At 45.4% G+C, this 20,063-nt stretch overlaps 2 protein-coding genes across 8 annotated transcripts in view; both read left to right on the top strand.

Annotated features, from left to right (window-relative positions):
• lrrc45 (leucine rich repeat containing 45) overlaps positions 1 to 5,217 on the top strand; it is a 19,642-nt gene extending 14,425 nt beyond the window's left edge. For 3 of the 4 annotated variants that reach the window (XM_064950437.1, XM_064950435.1, XM_064950436.1), the window contains exons 13-18: positions 53 to 123; positions 229 to 321; positions 622 to 714; positions 876 to 1,049; positions 1,341 to 1,488; positions 1,683 to 5,217. In XM_064950437.1, coding sequence (XP_064806509.1) covers positions 53 to 123; positions 229 to 321; positions 622 to 714; positions 876 to 1,049; positions 1,341 to 1,488; positions 1,683 to 1,876 — 773 coding nt within the window. In that variant the 3' untranslated portion in view covers positions 1,877 to 5,217. The remainder of the gene's footprint in view (positions 1 to 52; positions 124 to 228; positions 322 to 621; positions 715 to 875; positions 1,050 to 1,340; positions 1,489 to 1,682) is intronic. The other variant, XR_010452840.1, reaches the window with a different exon arrangement.
• rac3b (Rac family small GTPase 3b) lies at positions 4,790 to 20,063 on the top strand. 4 transcript variants are annotated; one of them, XM_064950442.1, is made up of 6 exons: positions 4,790 to 4,871; positions 16,412 to 16,483; positions 16,741 to 16,858; positions 17,058 to 17,120; positions 17,595 to 17,754; positions 18,277 to 20,063. In XM_064950442.1, coding segments are annotated over exons 1-6 (546 nt in total). In that variant the 5' UTR covers positions 4,790 to 4,869; the 3' UTR covers positions 18,408 to 20,063. The 4 variants fall into 4 exon arrangements, with proteins under 4 accessions (XP_064806514.1, XP_064806517.1, XP_064806515.1 ...); XM_064950445.1 differs by lacking the exon at positions 4,790 to 4,871 and adding an exon at positions 15,022 to 15,210 and having other exon boundaries at positions 17,595 to 17,758; XM_064950441.1 differs by lacking the exon at positions 4,790 to 4,871 and adding an exon at positions 15,025 to 15,210.

Below are 20,063 nucleotides of genomic sequence, written 5' to 3'. Positions count from 1 at the left end.
ACACACACACACACACACAGAGAGTATACTCAATCTCTTCTCTCCCCCTCAGAGCGTTTGGAGATGGAGAAGAAGAGATCTAAACAGTCTCTGGAGGACATGAATAACCTTCGACAGAAAGAGGTAGAGAAGACAACCTGCTGTCTGACAATGTCTCTCACTAAATATACAACAGATCCTGTCTTTTTCCCTCTATTGAGTGTACATTGTGGGTTTGTGTGCGTGTAGGTGGACCATGTGAATCGTCACCTTGAGGAGAGTGAGAGGGCTCTACAGGACCGGATCCTCAAACTGGAGGGACAGCGGATACAGCTGGAGGAGGCCAGCTCTTTATATTGGATATTTTTGATAATGTATTGCCTTCAGTAAATCACAATTAAATTCCAATGATCATAATGTGGCACAAGATCCCTATAGATGACAGTACAGAGGTGTAACTGTGTCTTTCTGTCCTGAACTGTCTTGTTGGAGTTGATCAGGGACAAGGCAGCCTGTGTTAATGTATGCTTCTGCTCTGTTGGAGTTGATCAGGGCAAAGGCAGCCTGTATAACTGTGTTTTTTGTCTTTGTAGTTGAGCAGGGCCAAGGCAGCCTGTATAACTGTGTTTTTTGTCTTTGTAGGAGTTGAGCAGGGCAAAGGCAGCCTGTGTTACAGAGAGAGCCCAGGCAGAGGAGGAACAGGGGAAGGTGCGGGTACAGGTTCGACTGGAGGAGGTACTTTATACACCTGTTGTAGAACAACTCAATGTAATATGTTAGAAACTGCGTTTGTTTGTCCGGGTCTCTGTGTATCAGTGTGTGTGCCTGAAATTTGGAAAAGCAATAACAATGTGAGGATTCAACTCTTTCTTCTCTCTCCCCTCCTCTCTGAGCAGCAGCAGCGTGTGAGTGGGTTAGAGGAGAAGCTGCGTGGGTTGCGTCAGTCCCGTGATGAGTCCCAGAGCCACTGTTCCCAGCAGAAACAGACCATAGCTGAGCTGCAGGCTCGTAGCGGACAGCAGAGCATCGAGACAGACGGTCTACGACGCAGGATAGAGGAGCTGCAGCAGGTCAGATTGGGAATGTGTCAGAGAGACCACTGGCACAAAACAACCAACTATACACACTGAAACAATACCTAGATCAAGTTCAGTGTACTTGTCTTACATTTGTCTGGGACAATTTGATGCTAATAACTGATTTTTACTGATTTGACATAATCAGGTTGGTGAATTCTCAGCACTAAATGATGTTCATATGTGTAGGGGCAGAGACAACGTTGTGTGGGGGTTGTATGTTTACTGGGATGGTAATATTTGCGATTTGATGTAATTAAATATGGAGAATTTGTCCCCCTCCAGGAGTTGTCTGGTAAGGACCAGGAGAAGGTTGCAGAGGTGAGTCGGGTCAGGGTGGAGCTACAGGAGCAGATGGGACACCTGCAGGCTGAGAGGACCGCACAGGGAGGACTGAAGGAGAAGATAGCTGCTCTGGAGAGAGAGATGAAAGGTATGCACACTCTCATCTCTCCCTCCCATTTCCTCTCTTCATCTTATCTCTGTCCTCTTCTCTACATAAGGCCCAATCTCACCCTTTCTCCTTTGCCTCTCACCTGTCCTCCCTCTTTGTTTTACAGTTGACATAATTTGTTGACACACTTGAAACAACCAGTATTTGTTCTGTGTATGTCTTGTCTACCACAGTGCTGGCCAGTAACCACAGAGAGGCAACCCTGGACAAGGAGAGTGAGATATCATCTCTGTTTGAGAAGCTCAGACTGAGAGAGGCAGAGATCCAGAGGATGAGAGAGGACGAGGCCCAGAGAGCTAGCTTCCTCCAGAACGCTATACTCACATATGTACAGGGGTCACCGCTGCACTACAGTCCTAAGAAGTGACCTCTGACATCTAACCTTTGACCCTTCCCATCCTTATGTAGGGACTAAGTACAGGGGTCACCACTGGGGTTCTGCAGTCCCAAGAAATAACCTCTGACCCCTAACCCCTAACCCCTGTCCCATTTACCCCTACAACCTTGTGCCCATACACCATCACAAAGTGGGATACTAAAGTGACCCAAACCTTTCTATTACACCCATACTCGATGTGTTCCTCTCCGGTCCTTCCCCTTCTCCCCCTTGGTCCCTCCAAACTACCCCAGCACAAAATATCAACAGCACAGATAATCACCTCTAGACATCCGCAGCTTCGGGTGTACAGTGCATTCGTAAAGTATTCAGACCCCTCAACTTTTTCCACATTTTGTTATGTAAACATTCTTATTCTAAAATTGATTAAATTGTTTTTTTAGCCCCTCATCAATCTATACACACTACCCCATAATGACAAAGCAAAAATAGGTTTTTAAAAATACAAAACTGAAATATCACATTTACGTAAGTATTCAGACCTTTTACTCCGTACTTTGTTGAAGCACCTTTGTCAGCAATTACAGCCTTGAGTCTTCTTGGGTATGATGCTACACCTGTATTTGCAGAGTTTCTCCCATTTTTCTCTGCAGATCCTCTCAAGTTCTGTCAGGTTGGATGGGGAGCGTCGCTGCACAGCTATTTTCAGGTCTCTCCAGAGATGTTCAATCGGGTTCAAGACCAGGCTCTGGCTGGGCCACTCAAGGACATTGAGAGTCTTGTCCCAAAGCCACTCTTGGGTGTATGTTTAGGGTTGATGTCCTGTTGAAAGGTGAACCTTCGCTCTAGTCTGAGGTCTCAGTACTTTGCTCCGTTCATCTTTCCCTTGATCCTGACTAGTCTCCCAGTCCCTGCCTCTGAAAAACATCCCCACAGCATGATGCTGCCACCACCTTACTTCACTGTAGGGATGGTGCCAGGTTTCCTCCAGACATGACGATTGGCATTCAGGCCAAAGCGTTCAATCTTGGTTTCATCAGACCAGAGAATCTTCTTTCTCATGGTCTGAGAGTCTTTAGTTGCCTTTTGGCAAACTCCAAGCGGTCTGTCATGTGTCTTTTTACTGAGCAGTGGCTTCCGTCTGGCCACTCTGCCATAAAGGTCTGATTGGTGAAGTGCTGCAGAGATGGCAGAACCTTCCAGAAGGACAACCATCTCAACAGAGAAACTCTAGAGCTCTGTCAGAGTGACCATCGGGTTCTTGGTCACCTCCCTGACCAAGGCCCTTCTTCCCCGATTGCTCAGTTTGGCCGGGCGGCTATCACTAGGAAGAGTCTTGGTGCTTCCAAACTTCTTCCTTTTAAGAATGATGGAGGCCGCTGTGTTCTTGGGAACCTTCAGTGCTGCAGAAATGTGTTGGTAGCCTTCCCCAGATCTGTACCTCGACACAATCCTGTCTCGGAGCTCTATAGACAACTCCTTCGACATCATGGCTTGGTTTTTGCTCTGACATGCACTGTCAACTGTGGGACCTTATATAGACAGGTGTTTGCCTTTCCAAATCATGTTGAATGAACTTAATTTACCACAGGTGGACTCCAATTAAGTTGTAGAAACGTCTCAAGGATGATCAATGGAAACAGGATGCACCTGAGTTAAATTCCGAGTCACATAGCAAAGGGTCGGAATACTTATGTAAATATGGTACTTCTGTTTTTTGTTTTTATAATACATTTGCAAAAAAATAAATAATAATGAACTGTTTTTTTCTTTGTCGTTATGGGGTGTTTTGTGTAGATTGATGAGGGGGGGAAACTATTTAATCCATTTTAGAATAAGGATGTGACCTAACACAATGTTGAAAAGGTCAAGGGGTCTGAATACATTCTGCATTCACTGTAGTTTCTCTCAGACTCAGTCCCAGTCAAGGATAGTAATAAACTGTTGTCTTCACAAGCTACTTACACCAGGTTTTAAGATGTGCTCATCGATATCAATGACTGACAGTTATTACATATCACAATCCTTGAAGCTTTTATGGTTGTACAAATCAGCAAATCAAGTGCAATTGAATGGTGTGTGATAAGAGCTGTGACAGTCATAACATTTTGTCAGATGGCTATTGTAATGCAAAAGACTGCCTGTCCCACTGGTAATTGACCATTAATTAACATAAACACTTTCAGCATCTCCAGGCGTGCCTTTGGAACATCAACATTTTAAAAAGTCTAAGTCAGTTTACTATACACCATCAGAATATATCCATTTATTTATTTCAGTTAGGTCAAAAGAAAATGTATTTCAGAAGAACAAAATATGAGTTGGCTTACTGTAACTTATGTTATATTTTTCCCATTACAGTGCGACTGCGCATATGAAGTGACTGTTGAGCGAGAACGTGATCTTTTGAAACAACAGGTCTTTACTATGTAAAATTACTTTTGAATTTAGAATGGCCCGTTATCCAATGGACAGAAAGAGGAGCAGGGGAAAAAATACGTCATCTGTATGCACTGGAATAGCGAATGAAGGCCACACGCTTTCTCGCCAGTCCGTTTTGTAATCTACTTGGATTTTATAGCAGAGAATGTGCTTAATATGAGAAGCTGAGAAATAAATATAACAACACTTATTTCACTCCATGCATCAACCACTGTTTGAGAAGCATGCTCTCACTGCCCTGTTAGGTGATATTCTGCCCAAACGCTTTATGCCATGGGCTCTCCAACCTTGTTCCTGCAGCTACCCAGTGCTTAATTTGGGAAACCAAGTGAAATCTGTTCGGGAACATCGATAATAACATGTTTTCGCAACAACTCGTAATTGTATTTTTTGGGGGGTTTGGGCTCATAAGCCTATGCAAATGCATAAGCTCTAAAATGTGTATGGGTGTATTAACTGAATCATCACCTTTGAAATCACTGTCCATTTCATTGTGTTAGGCTTTGAAACAACATCCACAACAACCACTTACTGTTTCAACCTGCTGTTGAACTTCTTTCTTCAAATTGATCATCACAGTGATGTAAGTTTTAAAGTGCTATATGCCTACTGTTTTGATGTGTTTTTCGATTGCATTTGCGTTGATGTCAGAGTGGTTAGAGGAACAGTAGAGCCCTGAGTACCAGGCCATTAGTGACCTGATAGTAGTGTTATGTCCAGAGTACACAAAAGGAGATTACCATAACTCAACCTTCACAAGGGATTTTACTGAGGTCTTGACTCATGACTGCAGGTGTGGCAGTAATATATGTAATAACAGCCCTATGTGTGATGTACATTTTTCTGTGTGTTTATATGGTTTTTGCACTGCAGTTTTGGGATTGGTACTGTGATTTTTTTTAATCAATAAAAACTTGTTTTTTATTAAGTTTAGGCTAAATTGTTTAGTCATAAATCAACAAGATTCCATATTTTTAATCAATGGTTGTCAAACATTGGAGAAAAGACAAACCCCTTAAAAATACAGCTTTTGATATTGTCAGAAAGAATGGGGTTTGCCTGATTTACACAAGCTGGCAATGTGTAAACAAACAACAAAAGAGCATGTTTCAGGTGCTTTTACTTTCAGATTGCTTTTGCTTTTAGTGCCTCTGGCATTCTAGTCTACAAGGGTTCAGGCAAGAGGGTGGTTAAAGACGCCGGCCACCTGTGGTCTCTTGTGGCGGTGTGGCCTCTCTGGCAGAGTTCGTAACTCTCCTGACGGAGCGAGAAACACAGTGTAAGTGGGCGAGTAGGCACTCTGTATCTTCCAAACTGCTCCACTTGAGTGAGGTCCAGCCTGCAGGTAGTGCAGCCTTCCACATTGCTGCAGCCAGTGCCGCTGTCCATGGTGCTGAAGTGAGCGCACCTGTCTCCTGTGCTGATGTGGGTGGCTCTGTCCACGATACTGCACTAGGAATCCTTCAGCCACACCTATGCCCATGCTTCTCATGGTGCCACAGATATCGGTATGGATTTACATCCTCTGCCTTATCATGGAGGAGAGTTACCTATCTAATAAAACACAGGTTTTTTTTTATAATGGAAGCCTCTAATGCAAATTCTGTTGAGTGTGGTGTACCGCAGGTCAGCTGGCTTAGACCATTACTGTTTTCTGTTTTTACTAATGACCTTCCAATGACCTTGAATAAAGCCTGTGTGTCTATGTACGCTGACGACTTAACTGTATACACGTCAGCTACGACAGTACAAAAAAGAACTGGCAGCCTTAACATAGAGCTCCAGTCAGTTTAAAAATAGTTAACTAGCAATAGGCTGCTACTAAATATCTCAAACTAAAAGCATTGTTTTCGGGACAAATCACTCAACTCTAGATAGCAATTTATCATGGTCAAAACATACACAGTGTACAAAACATGAGGAACACCTTCCTAATATTGAATTGCACTTCCTTTTTGCCCTCAGAACACCCTCAATTCGTCAGGTCATGGACTGTGCAAGGGGTTGAAAGCGACTCACATGGATGCTGGCCCATGTTGACTCCAATGCTTACCACAGTTGTCAAGTGGCTGAATATCCTTTGGGTGGTGGACCATTCTTGATACACACGGGAAACGTTTGAGCATGAAAAACATTACAGTTCTTGACACGCTCAAACCAATATGCAAGGCACCTACTAACATACCCCATTCAAAGGCACTTACAACTTTTGTCTTGCCCATTCACGCCCTTTGAATGGCACACATACACAATCTATCTCTCAACTGTCTCAAGGCTTGGAAAGCTCCTCCACATCAGATCAAATTTTATTGGTCACGTGTCAATGTGCCGGGGCACCGGTTAGTTGAGGTAATATGTACATGAAGGTAGAATTATTAAAGTGACTATGCATGGATGATAACAACAGAGAGTAGCAGCAGTGTAAAATATGGGAGGGGTGGGGGGGGGGCAATGCAAATAGTCTGGGTAGCCATTTGATTAGGTGTCCAGGAGACTTATGGCTTGGGGGTGGTAGCTGTTTAGAAGCCTCTTGGACCGAGACTTGGCGCTCCGGTACCGCTTGCCGTGCGGTAGCAGAGAGGACAGTCTATGACGAGGGTGGTTGGAGTCTTTGACAGTTTTCAGGGCCTTCATCTGACACCGCCTGGTACAGAGGTCCTGGATGGCAGGAAGCTTGACTGCAGTGATGTACTGGGCCGTTCGCACTACCCTCTGTACTGCCTTGCGGTTGGAGGCCGAGCAGTTTCCATTCCAGGCAGTGATGCAACCAACCTGCTCTCGATAGTGCAGCTGTATAACCTTTTGAGGACCTATGCCAAATCTTTCAGTCTCCTGTGGGGGAATAGGTTTTGTCGTGCCCTCTTCACGACTGTCTTGGTGTGCTTAGACCATGTTACTTTGTTGGTGATGGGGACGCCAAGGATCTTGAAGTTCTCAACCTGCTCCACTGTGACCCTGTCGATGAGAATGGGGGCATGCTCAGTCCTCTTTTTCCTGTAGTCCACAATCATCTACACGGATTAAAGTGGATTTAACAAGTGACATCAATAAGGGATATACAATTTAAGTCGTAAGTTTACATACACTTAGTTTGTAGTCATTAAATATTGTTTTTCAACCACTTCACAAATTTCTTGTTAACAAACTAGTTTGGGCAAGTTGTGCATGACACAAGTAGTTTTTCCAACAATTGTTTACAGTCAGATTATTTCACTTATAATTCACTGTATCACTATTCCAGTGGGTCAGAAGTTTAAATACGCTAAGTTGACTGTGCCTTTAAATAGCTTGGAAAATTTCAGAAAATTATGTCATGGCTTTAGAAGCTTCTGATAGGCTAATTGACATCATTTGAGTCAATTGGGGGTGTACCTGTGGATGTATTTCTTGGCCTACCTTCAAACTCGGTGCCTCTTTTCTTGACATCATGGGAAAATCTAAAGAAATCAGTTAAGACCTCAGAAGAAAAAAAATGTAGACCTGGTTCATCCTTGGGAACAATTTCCAAACACCTGAAGGTACCACATTCATCTGTACAAACAATAGTATGCAAGTATAAACACCATGGGACCACGCAGCCGTCATACCGCTCAGGAAGGAGACGCGGTCTGTCTCCTAGTGTCAGTCGTGTGTATAGGTGGCAGGCAAGTCAGGCTCTGGAGGATCAAACTTAGTGGAATGGAGTTGTTTAATAACTTGAAAAAAAACGTAACTCCAAAACCATGAATACAATAAAACAAAGTGAATACGAGGACCCGTCGCGCACCAATACAAACAATACGAATACTGAACAACAAACAATCTCTGACAAAGACATGAGGGGAAACAGAGGGTTAAAATACACAACAGGTAATGAATGTGATTGAAACCAGGTGTGTAGGAAGACAAGACAAAACCAATGGGAAATGAAAAATGGATCAATGATGGCGAGAAGACCGGTGACGTCGACCGCCGAGCACCGCCCGAACAAGGAGAGGCTTCGAGTTCGGCAGAAGTCGTGACACCTAGAGAAGAACGTACTTTGGTGCGAGGCGCAGGGCGATCAGTATGGAGACGGTGGAATTCTCGCAGCAGGGAATGATCTAACACATCCTCCACCGGAACCCAGGATCTCTCCTCCGGACCGTACCCCTCCCAGGCCATGAGGTACTGAAGGCCCCTCGCCCGACGTCTCGAATCCAAGATGGATCGAACGGAGTACGCCGGGACCCCTTCGATGTCCAGAACGGGTGGCGGAACAGAGCGGGCCAGCCACCACCGGCCTGAAGAGAGACATGGAACGAGGGGGTAATATGGTAATTGGTGGGTAGCTGTAACCTATAACATACCTCGTTCACTCTCCTCAGGACTTTAAACGGCCTCACAAACCGCAGTCCCATCTACCGGCAGGGCAGGTGGAGGGTCGAGAGCCATACCCTGTCCCCTGGTGCGAACACCGGGGCCTCACTGGGGTGACGGTCTGCGACAACTTTCTGGCGCAGTACGGCAAGGTGAAGGTGGACGTGGGTGGCCTCCCAGGTTTCCTCCGCACGCCGGAACCAATTGTCCACCGCAGGAGCCTCGGTCTGACTGATGCCAATTAGCCAGAATCGGCTGAAACCCTAATACACATTGAAAGGTTAGTGGAGGAGTGGCGGAGCGAGTTCTGGGCCATCTCTGCCCAGGACACGAACTTCGCCCACTCCCCTGGCCGTTCCTGGCAATTAGACCGCAGAAACCTACCCACATCCTGGTTAACTCTCTTCACTTGCCCATTACTCTCAGTGTGAAAACCTGAGGTAAGGCTGACTGAGACGCCCAGACGTTCCATGGATGCCTTCCAGACCCTTGACGTGAACTAGAGACCCCGACCAGACACTATATCCACAGGCACCCCATACTGCCAGAAGACGTGTGTTAACAGGGCCTCTGCAGTTTGTAAGGCCGTAAGGAGACCGGGCAAAGGGAGGAGACGACACGACTTAGAAAAACGATCCACAAAGACCAGGATCGTGGTGTTACCCTGTGAAGGTGGAAGATCAGTTAAGAAATCCACCGACATGCGTGACCATGGCCGTTGTGGAACGGGTAAGGGTTGTAACTTACCTCTGGGCAGGTGTCTAGGAGCCTTGCACTGGGCGCACACTGAGCAGGAGGAAACAAACCCTCACGTCCTTAGCTAAAGTGGGCCACCAGTACCTCCCTTCAAGACAGCGCACCGTCCGACCTATCCCAGGATGACCAGAGGAGGGTGACGTGTGAGCCCAATAGATCAGTCAGTCGCGGACAGCAGATGGAACGTACAGACGCCCAGCTGGACACTGAGGGGGAGAGGGCTCTGCACGTGATGCCCGCTCAATGTCCGCGTCCAGCTCCCACACTACCGGCGCCACTAAACAAGAGGCTGGGAATATGGGAGTGGGATCCATGGACCACTCCTCTGTGTCATACAGCCGGGACAATGCGTCTGCCTTAACATTCTGGGAGCCTGGTCTGTAAGAGAGGGTAAACACAAAACGGGTGAAAACATGGCCCACCTTGCCTGGCGAAGATTCAGTCTCCTCGCCTCCCAGATGTACTCCAGATTGCGATGGTCAGTCCAGATGAGAAAAGGGTGTTTAGCCTCCACAAGCCAATGTCTCCACGCCTTCAAAGCCTTGAGGACAGGCAACAGCTCCCGGTCCCCCACATCATAGTTTCAAGGTAATGGGAGCAGCAACCTGACCAAAACCCCGGATAAACCTCCGGTAGTAGTTTGCAAACCCTAAGAATCGCTGCACCTCCTTTACGGTGGTGGGAGTCGGCCAATTACGCATGGCTGCAATGCGGTCACTCTCCATCTCCACTTCTGACGTGGAAATCCGATGCCCTAGGAAGGAGATGGACTGTTAGAAAACCAGGCAATTCTCAGCCTTGACGTACAGGTCATGCTCCAACAGGCGACCAAGCACTCTGCGCACCAGAGACACATGCTCGGCGCGTGTAGCGGAGTATATCAGAATGTCATCAATATACACCACTACACCCTACCCGTGCAGGTCTCTGAAAATCTCGTCTATAAAGGATTGGAAGACTGATGGAGCATTCATCAACCCATACGGTATGACGAGGTACTCATAATGACCTGAGGTGGTACTAAATGCGGTCTTCCACTCGTCTCCCTTCTGGATACGCACCAGGTTGTACGCACTCCTGAGATCCAGTTAAGTGAAGAAGCGCGCCCCGTGCATTGACTCAATCGCCGTAGCGATAAGAGGTAGGGGGTAACTGTACCTCACCGTGATTTGATTGAGACCTCGATAATCAATGCACGGGCGCAAACCTCCATCCATCTTCTTCACAAAAAAGAAACCTGAGGAGACGGGTGAAATGGAGGGCCGAATGTACCCCTGACGCAGGGATTCGGAGACATATGTCTCCATAGCCACCGTCTCCGCTTGCGACAGGGGATACATGTGACTCCTGGGAAGTGCAGCGTCTACCAGGAGATTTATTGCACAATCCCCCCCGGCGATGGGGTGGTAATTGAGTCGCCTTCTGTTTTACAGAAAGCGAGAGCCAAATCAGCATATTCCGGGGGAATGCGCACGGTGGAGACCTGGTCTGGACTTTCCACCGTAGTAGCACCAACGGAAACCCCTAAACACCTACCTGAGCACTCTCGTGACCACCCCATGAGAGCCCTCTGTGGCCAAGAAACAGTGGGGTTATGACAAGCTAACCAGGGTAGGCCCAGCATCACGGGATACGCGGGAGAATCAATAAGAAAAAGACTCATCTTTTCCCTGTGACCCCCCCTGCATTACCGGGGAAACGGGGGGCGTGAATGGGGAAAGGTACATCTACAGGAACAATGGGGATCCCTAAACTATGAGCTAATACTTTATTAATGAAATTCCCAGCCACGCCTGAATCTACTAGCGCCTAATGCTGGGAACGCAGGGAAAATTCAGGAAAAGTGAAAGAGACAAACATATGTGCAACAGAGGGCTCTAGATGAGAATGGTGTCTACTCACCAGGGGTGATGCCAGAGTGCCCTGCCTGCTACCTCGATTCCCAGAGGAACCAACCCGGCACCGACCAAGGGTGTGACCTCTGCGACCACATAAGGTGCACGAGCGGGAACCCCCTCCGGTCTCCCTGCGCACCGCCCCTCCCAGAGGGTGTGCGGGAGGCTGGAACAACTAGACCCCGATCTGGACATCTGCGAGTAGCCAGCAGGTTGTCCAGCCGGATGGACAGGTCCACCCACTGGTCGAAGGTGAGGGTGGTGTCTCTGCAGGCCAGCTCCCGACGGACGTCCTCGCGTAGACTACAGCGGTAATGGTCGATCAGGGCCCTGTCGCTCCATCCAGCGCCGGCATGCAGGGTGCTAAACTCCTGCGCAAACTCCTTGGCGCACCTCGTCTCCTGCCTCAGATGGTAGAGGCGCTCACCCACTGCTCTGCCCTCGGGTGGGTGGTCGAATACTGTCCTGAAATGGCGGGTGAACTCCTCAAAATGGTCTAACGCCGCATCTCCCCTCTATACACAGTGCTGGCCCACTCCAGGGCTTTCCCGGTGAGGCACGAGACGAGGGCGAAACTCTTCTCACGGTCCGATGGAGCTGGGTGGACCGTGGCCAGGTACAGGCTTAGTTCTAGGAGGAAACCCTGGCAGCCGGGAGCAGCATCTCTGTCGTACCCCTGTGGCATGGATAGATGGATCCTGCTGGGTTCAGGCGGGAAAGGGGCGCTCAGGGGAGACCTCGGTTGTGCTGGTGGAGGCGCTGGAAAACCTCCCTGTGTCTCCCAGCGGTCCATATTCTGGACAAAGCGATCCATTGCGGTGCTCAGATTGTAAATCATCTCCGTATGTTCCATGACGCGCACCTCCACCTCCATGGCAGGGGTACCTTCTCCTGCTGACTTTATGTTGGGTCAGAGATTCTGTCTGAGTAGTGTGTATAGGTGGCAGGGAAATCAGGCGCAGGAGAATCAATCTTAGTGGAATGGAGTTGTTTAATAACTTGAAAAACAAACATGACTCCAAAACCATGAATACAATAAAACAAAGTGGGCACGAGGACCCGTCGCGCTCCAATATAAACAACACGAAGACTGAACAACAGACAATCTGTGACAAAGACACAAGGGGAAACAGGGGGTTAAATACACAACAGGTAATGAATGGGATTGAAACCAGGTGTGTAGGAAGACAAGACAAAACCAATGAAAAATGGATCAATGATGGCTAGAAGAATGGTGACGTCGACCACCGAGCACCGCCCGAACAAGGAGAGGCATCGACTTCGGCAGAAGTCGTGACACCTAGAGATGAACGTAATTTGGTTTGACAAGTGCAAATCAATCCCAGAACAACAGCAAAGGACCTTGTGAAGATGCTGGAGGAACCCGGTACAAAAGTATCTTTAACCACAGTAAAACGAGTCCTAAATCGACATAACCTGAATGGCCGCTCAGCAAAGAAGAAGCCACTGCTCCAAAACCACCATAAAAAAGCCAGACTACGGTTTGCAACTTAACATGGGGACAGAGATTGTAATTTTTGGAGAAATGTCCTCTGGTCTGAAGAAACAAAAATAGAACTGTTTGCAATAATGACCATCGTTATGTTTGGAGGAACAAGGGGAGGCTTGCAAGCCGAAGAACACCATCCCAACCGTGAAGCACGGGGGTGGCAGCATCATGTTGTGGAGGTGCTTTGCTGCAGGAGGGACTGGTGCACTTCACAAAATAGATGGCATCATGAGGCAGCAAAATTATGTGCATATATTGAAGCAACATCTCAAGATATCAGTCAGGAAGTTATAGCTTGGTCGCAAATGGGTCTTCCAAATGGACAATGACTCCAAGCATACTTCAAAAGTTGTGGCAAATGGCTTAAGGACAACAAAGTTAATTTATTGGAGTGGCCATCACAAAGCCCTGACCTCAATCCCATAAAAAATTTGTGGGCAGAACTGAAAAAGCGTGTGCGAGCAAGGAGGCCTACAAACCTGACTCAGTTACTCCAGCTCTGTCAGGAGGAATGGGCCAATATTCACCCAACTTATTGTGGGAAGCTTGTGGAAGGCTACCCAAAACGTTTGACCCAAGTTAAACAATTTAAAGGCAATGCTACCAAATACTAATTGAGTGTATGTAAACTTCTGACCCACTGGAAATGTGACAAAAGAAATTAAAGCTGAAATAAATCATTCTCTACTATTATTCTGACATTTCACATAAAAATTTCACGTTAAAATAAAGTGGTGATCCTAACTGACCTAAGACAGGGAATTTTTACTAGGATTAAATGTCAGGAATTGTGAAAAACTTAGTTTAAATGTATTTAGCTAAGGTATACGTAAACCTCCGACTTTCACCTGGTCAGTCTGTGTCATGGAAAGAGCAGGTGTTCCTAATGTTTTGTACACTCAGTGTCACTTATGTGTATGAAAGTAGTAAAAAGTTAATGTGAATAATGATGAGTGAGGAGGTTAGACTCACAATTATCATAACCCTCCTCCCCCCCAATATAAATGCTACCTCCCCTGTCATTGTACAGGTTGAGAGGTTAGCATGTCTTGGGGGTATATATTTGTGCATCTGGAACTTTCTCACTCATCATTATTCACAATTCATTCAGGATTATCTGTAATCATAGTAGCATCCACATGAATGTAGAAGTGTTTAGAAACCTGTATTCTTGTTTACAGTAAAAGGGACTCGAATGGCACAATACGTTATTTACCATTCATTTCTATTGGGCACAAAATAATGTGAAACACAACCAAAACAAACAGCAAATGCATCCAACAAATGAGTCACATGCTTGATGTAGTCATTGTGTGCTATGAATGTGGCACCAAAGGTAATGTGTCAATACTTTTGGGCCCCTAAGATGAGGGGAATATGTACAAAAAGTGCTGTAATTTGTAAATGGTTCACCCAATATGGATGTAAATACCCTCAAAGTAATTCTGACACTCTACACTTTAACCTCATAGTCATTGTATAATTTATACCCCAATCCTTTTGGAGCTCAATGTAGACTCAATGTTTTCTAAACGGGAAGAGGTCTGTCCATGATAAGGTGTTGCTCTGCTTTCTTGACATCTAAATCAAACAGACAGGTCCTACAGAACCTAGTTTTGTCTCACCTGGACTACTTCCCAGTTGTGTGGTCCTATGCGACAAAGAAGGACATTCCAGTTGGTCCAGAACAGAGCAGCACGAATTGTACTTAGATGTACACAGAGGGTGAATTTCAGTGGTATGCATGTATATCTCCCTACTGGTCTTTGTGCGAGGTGTTGATGGGTTAAAAGTTCCGAACTGTCTTTTCAAGCAGTCGGCACACAGTTCGGACACTCATCAGTACAACACAAGACATGTAACCAGAGGTCTCTTCACAGTCTCCAGGTCCAGAACAGAGGCTGGGAAACGCACAGTATTAAATAGAGCCATGACTACATGGAACTCTCTGCCACCCCAGGCAACTCAAGCTAGCAATAAAACCAGATTCAAAAAACCATTATGGGACCAGGGGACTGTAAAGAGACACAGACATGTTTATATATGTTGTACTGTATTTTGCTTTGTATTATGTATTGTGTTATGTATATTATGTATTGTATTTGTTGTCTTTTGTTTGGACCCCAGGAAGGCAGCGGCTAATTGGGGATACAAAGAAATACTAAGAGAAGGCAGTAAATACAGTTCGGATGGTCACTGGCCCTTTAAATACGCTCGGTCTTTTCCGTTGTTTTCTGGCGCCACTCTTCATCGACCCCCTTTCACTGCGGCTCAAAAGCTGAGCGGACTGGCCCGCTTCTCATACAAATCACAGCTAGCTTTCATTGTGAAATATATATTTTTTAAAACACTTCTGTCGGCTTTGTGACACCGCCTGCTCCTTCGCAAATGCAAGCAATTAAATGCGTGGTGGTCGGCGACGGGTAAGAATCTCAATCTCAACGTAGAGATATTTTTCTCATCCTTTCTGTGTGTGTGATCAGTGATGCGGTCATGGATGGGAGATGCAGTGTGTAGGAAAAGGGGCTGGGGCTCTGTTATATGGGAAGTCTTCTTTCTAAGCATTCACTTGGAAATGCACAGCTAGGTTATAAAAAAAACAAATTAAATTCCGTTAATTTGTGGAATGTTTGTAATATCATGCGGGATGTGTAAAATGTACACTTTTGTATTTTTTACGCTGAGAAAACGCCCAGGCTGTAGCGATGCTATGGGAAACACCTACTCGCGTCGTAGGCCGTCTGAATTAGACTTCATCAGTGACGATGCGGGCTAAGGAATCTCTAGGCGTTGTTTTATAATCATCTTAATTTACAGCCGTTTTTTTCAACATTGTGTGATAATATAAATAATCTATACAGTTATAGTTTTGGCTGCCTTCATGCACGATCCATAATTAACTACGACGCATAATAAATGTATTTGGGGGTTTGGTATGAAAAACAGCTGAGTAGACCTATGTAGTTATTTTACTATAGAAAGAATTGATCTGATCCTATATTTGAGTTTTTCTGTACTAGGCTAAATGTTGACATCTACAGTGCCCTACTAATGCCACATCCCTTTTGGAGGATTTCTGATGGCTAGGGGTCATTAATCAATTAATGACATCAGTGCATTAGCATAATGTGTTAAAATTGCATCTGCTAATCAGTCATTCCCAGAGCAACTAAGAGACCTTTAGTGGCCTGCAATCACAAAAAAAAAACATTTTTCATTACCCCTCCCTCTTCCCCTCTTTTCCTATTCACACACACACATTCTAACACACACCATTCATCCCCTACCCTGCCATGCCACCATCAATCTGTTCATATAATTTTGACATGCAGGATACACATAATCATAGACACACACACACCACTGTCACCATCCCTTCCTGTATTGTGTGTTTGTCGATAACAGGGATGGGGGCAGTAGGGCGTGAGGGTGGTAGTATGTCCCCCAGGCAAAGTGAATGTAGGCCAGTGGCTGTGTGACACTTAAACTGAAAGAGCGAGAAGGGCAGAACCACACACACATGCTGAGTATTAGCCTACCTAACTCAGCAGCATTTTTTTCGTCTCGTTATTGGACTTGTGTTTTTCTATAGCAGTGAGTAAGAACCAAATATCTCTCTCTCAGGGCCGTGGGTAAGACCTGTCTGCTGATCAGCTACACCACCAATGCCTTCCCCGGAGAGTACATACCCACTGTGTGAGTACACACACACACACACACACACACACACACACACACACACACACACACACACACACACACACACACACACACACACACACACACACACATAGATGTGAGTGAGTGAGTGAGTGAGTGAGTGAGTGAGTGAGTGAGTGAGTGAGTGAGTGAAAGTCTGCTTTCCTCTATGTAGTGTTTGTGTTTCTGACGAGTATACTTTACATAGAGCGGGCATTCAGAGATAAAGATATTTTCCCTATCTGTCTCACTAGCTTTGACAACTACTCTGCCAATGTGATGGTCGATGGGAAACCAGTGAATCTGGGTCTATGGGATACAGCAGGACAGGAAGACTATGACAGACTCAGACCACTGTCCTATCCACAGACGGTAAAACACACACACACACACACACACACACACACACACACACACAACCCATTACATTTCTGTGAAGGATTGATTTGCAATCTACCATTCCGCAGCAGAGCTTTTCTTCCAGTCTGTCCCATGTGGAGTCAGGTGATTCCGTGGTTGGTTGATCTCAGTGGTTTCACCCTAAGGTCTGTCTCTCTATGGTTCTCCCCAGGATGTGTTCTTGATATGCTTCTCCTTGGTCAGCCCGGCCTCCTTTGAGAACGTCCGAGCTAAGGTCAGTACTGAACCTTCCTGCTCACAGACACAGGAGCAAGGGACCTGCCGAGCCTGACCTAAAGAAGCACATCTATAGCTCTCCCTGGTTCATGTTCTGTAGCTACAGTCCTGCATATAGAGAGAGAGAGTTTGGCCATTGTGGTTTCAACCCAAAAGCATTACAATGCTCTTAGATGACATCACACACCTTTCTGTTTGTCAAACTCTCTCTCTCTCTCTATGACTCTGGTTCAAAATGAAGATTCACTAATTGGGGTGTTGTGTTTTTAAAGAATGGGTGAGGTTATTTCAGCAGTGCCTAATTGTGTTCTATATTATTATACTATTCTGCTCTACTCTCGCCATAATAGTCCTATAATCCAACTATGGCCCTACAGACTAGATTAGAGGTTTTATTTCAATAGCTCTGTTCCACCCAACCTTGCTCTCCATCTTTGACTTTTGATCTAATGACCTTTACCCTCTGTCTCAGTGGTACCCTGAAGTGAGACACCACTGCCCCAACACCCCAATCATCCTGGTGGGCACCAAGCTGGATCTGAGAGATGACAAGGACACCATCGAAAGGCTGAGGGACAAGAAGCTGTCCCCCATCACCTACCCCCAGGGTCTGGCCATGGCACGGGAGATAGGTCAGTCTGTGTGGGTGTCTGCCCATCTATACCCACATTGGGAAGAGCCATTGGTGGTGGTCTTGGCAGATTTGGATTCTGTTGTTAATACGCTATGCAAGAGACGTGTGGTTTTCCAGGAAGTAGCCTTGTAGTAGTTTAAAAAAACAACTTTTGTAGGCTTTTTGAATGGTCTTCAGGGCAAAATGTTTTATAAAAGACATCTGGTAGAAGTAAATTCATCAACAAATATAAATATTATTTGATGTATATATCTTAAACTGCCGTGTTTTCACAAATGTCATGATATAATCGTGAAGCCCGTTCAAAAGATTAGGGGACATGATACAGAAGTACAGCTGAAGGGGTGGTTACTTTCACAGGGTTTTACTCTAAGCAGGAAGTGACCTGCTCTGTGAGATAATGTCAGATTGCCGAGATTGTCAATTAAGCCCTTTATCTTCTTACCCAGAGTCAGATGTTTTTTTGTTCTATGTTTATAGATGTGAAATAAGCGTGTTGTTGTTTGTGTCTGGTGGTCAGGTGCTGTGAAGTACCTGGAGTGCTCTGCCCTGACCCAGCGAGGGTTGAAGACTGTGTTTGATGAGGCCATCCGCGCCGTGCTCTGCCCCCCACCCGTCAAGAAGAGGGGCAAGAGGTGCACCGTGTTCTGAGGGCTCTCATTGGTCCAGGAGAAACAGCCAATATGGCGGCCATTGTCTGGTACTACTAAAACATCACCATAATGACCACTACTTCTCTTCGGGACGAATCTTGACTTGAGACACCAAGTAACGGCAATTTAACTGATGTTTGTGTAAATAACGCATTCATGTCAATGGAATATTTGATCTTAAGTTAGGATTTGGCCCTAAGAGAAAGAGAATTACTGGACTTTTTTTTTTACAGTGGGAAAAGGATTTGATCTGGTGTAGATATGCGTCGTCAAGTTTCCATTTGTCTGTTTTCCACAAAGGAAAGTACTCCTCTGTGGACAGTTAAAGTGTCTACTCTCACTCATACAACCCTCCTCCCTCTCAGTCTTGTTTGCTTGAGTTGATACAGCACTCAAAACAGCCTGTACTGTGAATATGTGGCTCTGGGTTGAAGTTGCCCTTAGTTACAGATCTAGGATCAGCGTACCCACCTCAAATCCTAACCTTCACCATTACAGGGAGAAAAAAACACAAAACTGACCTTAGATCAGTGTTTAGGGTCAATTTCATCCTACTCTGTGAAGTGAATAATGTGATGAACAGACAAGCATGCCAAAAGTGGGGGCTGTACATCCTTGCTGCCTGAGTAATGCCTCTGATGGAGGTGCCTGCATGGGTCTAAACAATCTGTCTTCATTTTCCCAACGTCCTTTGTATATGTTCATTTGCGCATGTGGGGGTGGGTGTGTGTGTGTGTGTGTGTGTGTGTGTGTGTGTGTGTGTGTGTGTGTGTGTGTGTGTGTTCGCATGTCACTGTATGTGTGAGAGAGTAAAGTTTCAAGCAGTGTCAAGTTTTTGGTACTATTTCGTATTGTAGTAATACACAAGACTTTGCAACAAACTGTCGACTTAAAAAAAGAAAAGGGAAATGGACGATCACAATCGTGGTCTGTTTTATGTGTTAACCAAACTAAGTCTAGTAATGTTTTTAAAAATTAAAAAAAAAACCTTTGGAGGAGGAATTAATTATGGATATATCTATTTATTATGTACCTGAATATTTAACTCTTTAATTCCAGACAATTCAAAATAAAAGGATAATAGTAACTCACTTTGACTCTAGGAGGTATCATATTGCAAAAATATATAACCAGTGCATTTGTGGTGGTTGTGGACCTGCAGTATAACTGTATGTCCCACTCTGGTGGTGAGATACAGAACTGCAGTCTTCTCTGTCATGACGTTATTGGTTGGCATAGCAACTGTGGTTGAATAATGTGTCTCTGAGCCTGTCCAAGGTGTCAATACTGGCTTTGGGTAAAAGTTTTCCTCGGGAGCAGATCTAGGATCAGCTTACCATTACTCAATCCTAACCTTAACCATTAGGGGGGATTTGCAAAACTGGTCTTAGTTCAGTGTCTAGGGGTAACTTCATCCTATTCCTCAATACTGTAGATCAGAATTCTGAAAAGCTACTAAAACTACTACTGCATGGATATGAACTGGTGATTCGAGGCCATTGTTATTAAGAAGAAAGCTTTTTTTAATGCACTGGCAATGTACTGTAAGATGACTTGTATAATGGTTTAATTGTTTGTCTTATTTTTTATGACTTCACATGTCAGTGTCGTGATGTCTTTCAATTTTGTATAATAAATACAAATGTATATGTAA

The sequence above is a fragment of the Oncorhynchus masou genome, chromosome 31 (genome assembly GCF_036934945.1).
Source record: "Oncorhynchus masou masou isolate Uvic2021 chromosome 31, UVic_Omas_1.1, whole genome shotgun sequence".
Lineage (NCBI taxonomy): Eukaryota > Metazoa > Chordata > Actinopteri > Salmoniformes > Salmonidae > Oncorhynchus > Oncorhynchus masou.
The sequence above is the reverse complement of the archived record's forward strand: the minus strand, read 5'-3'. Positions and strand labels throughout refer to the sequence as shown.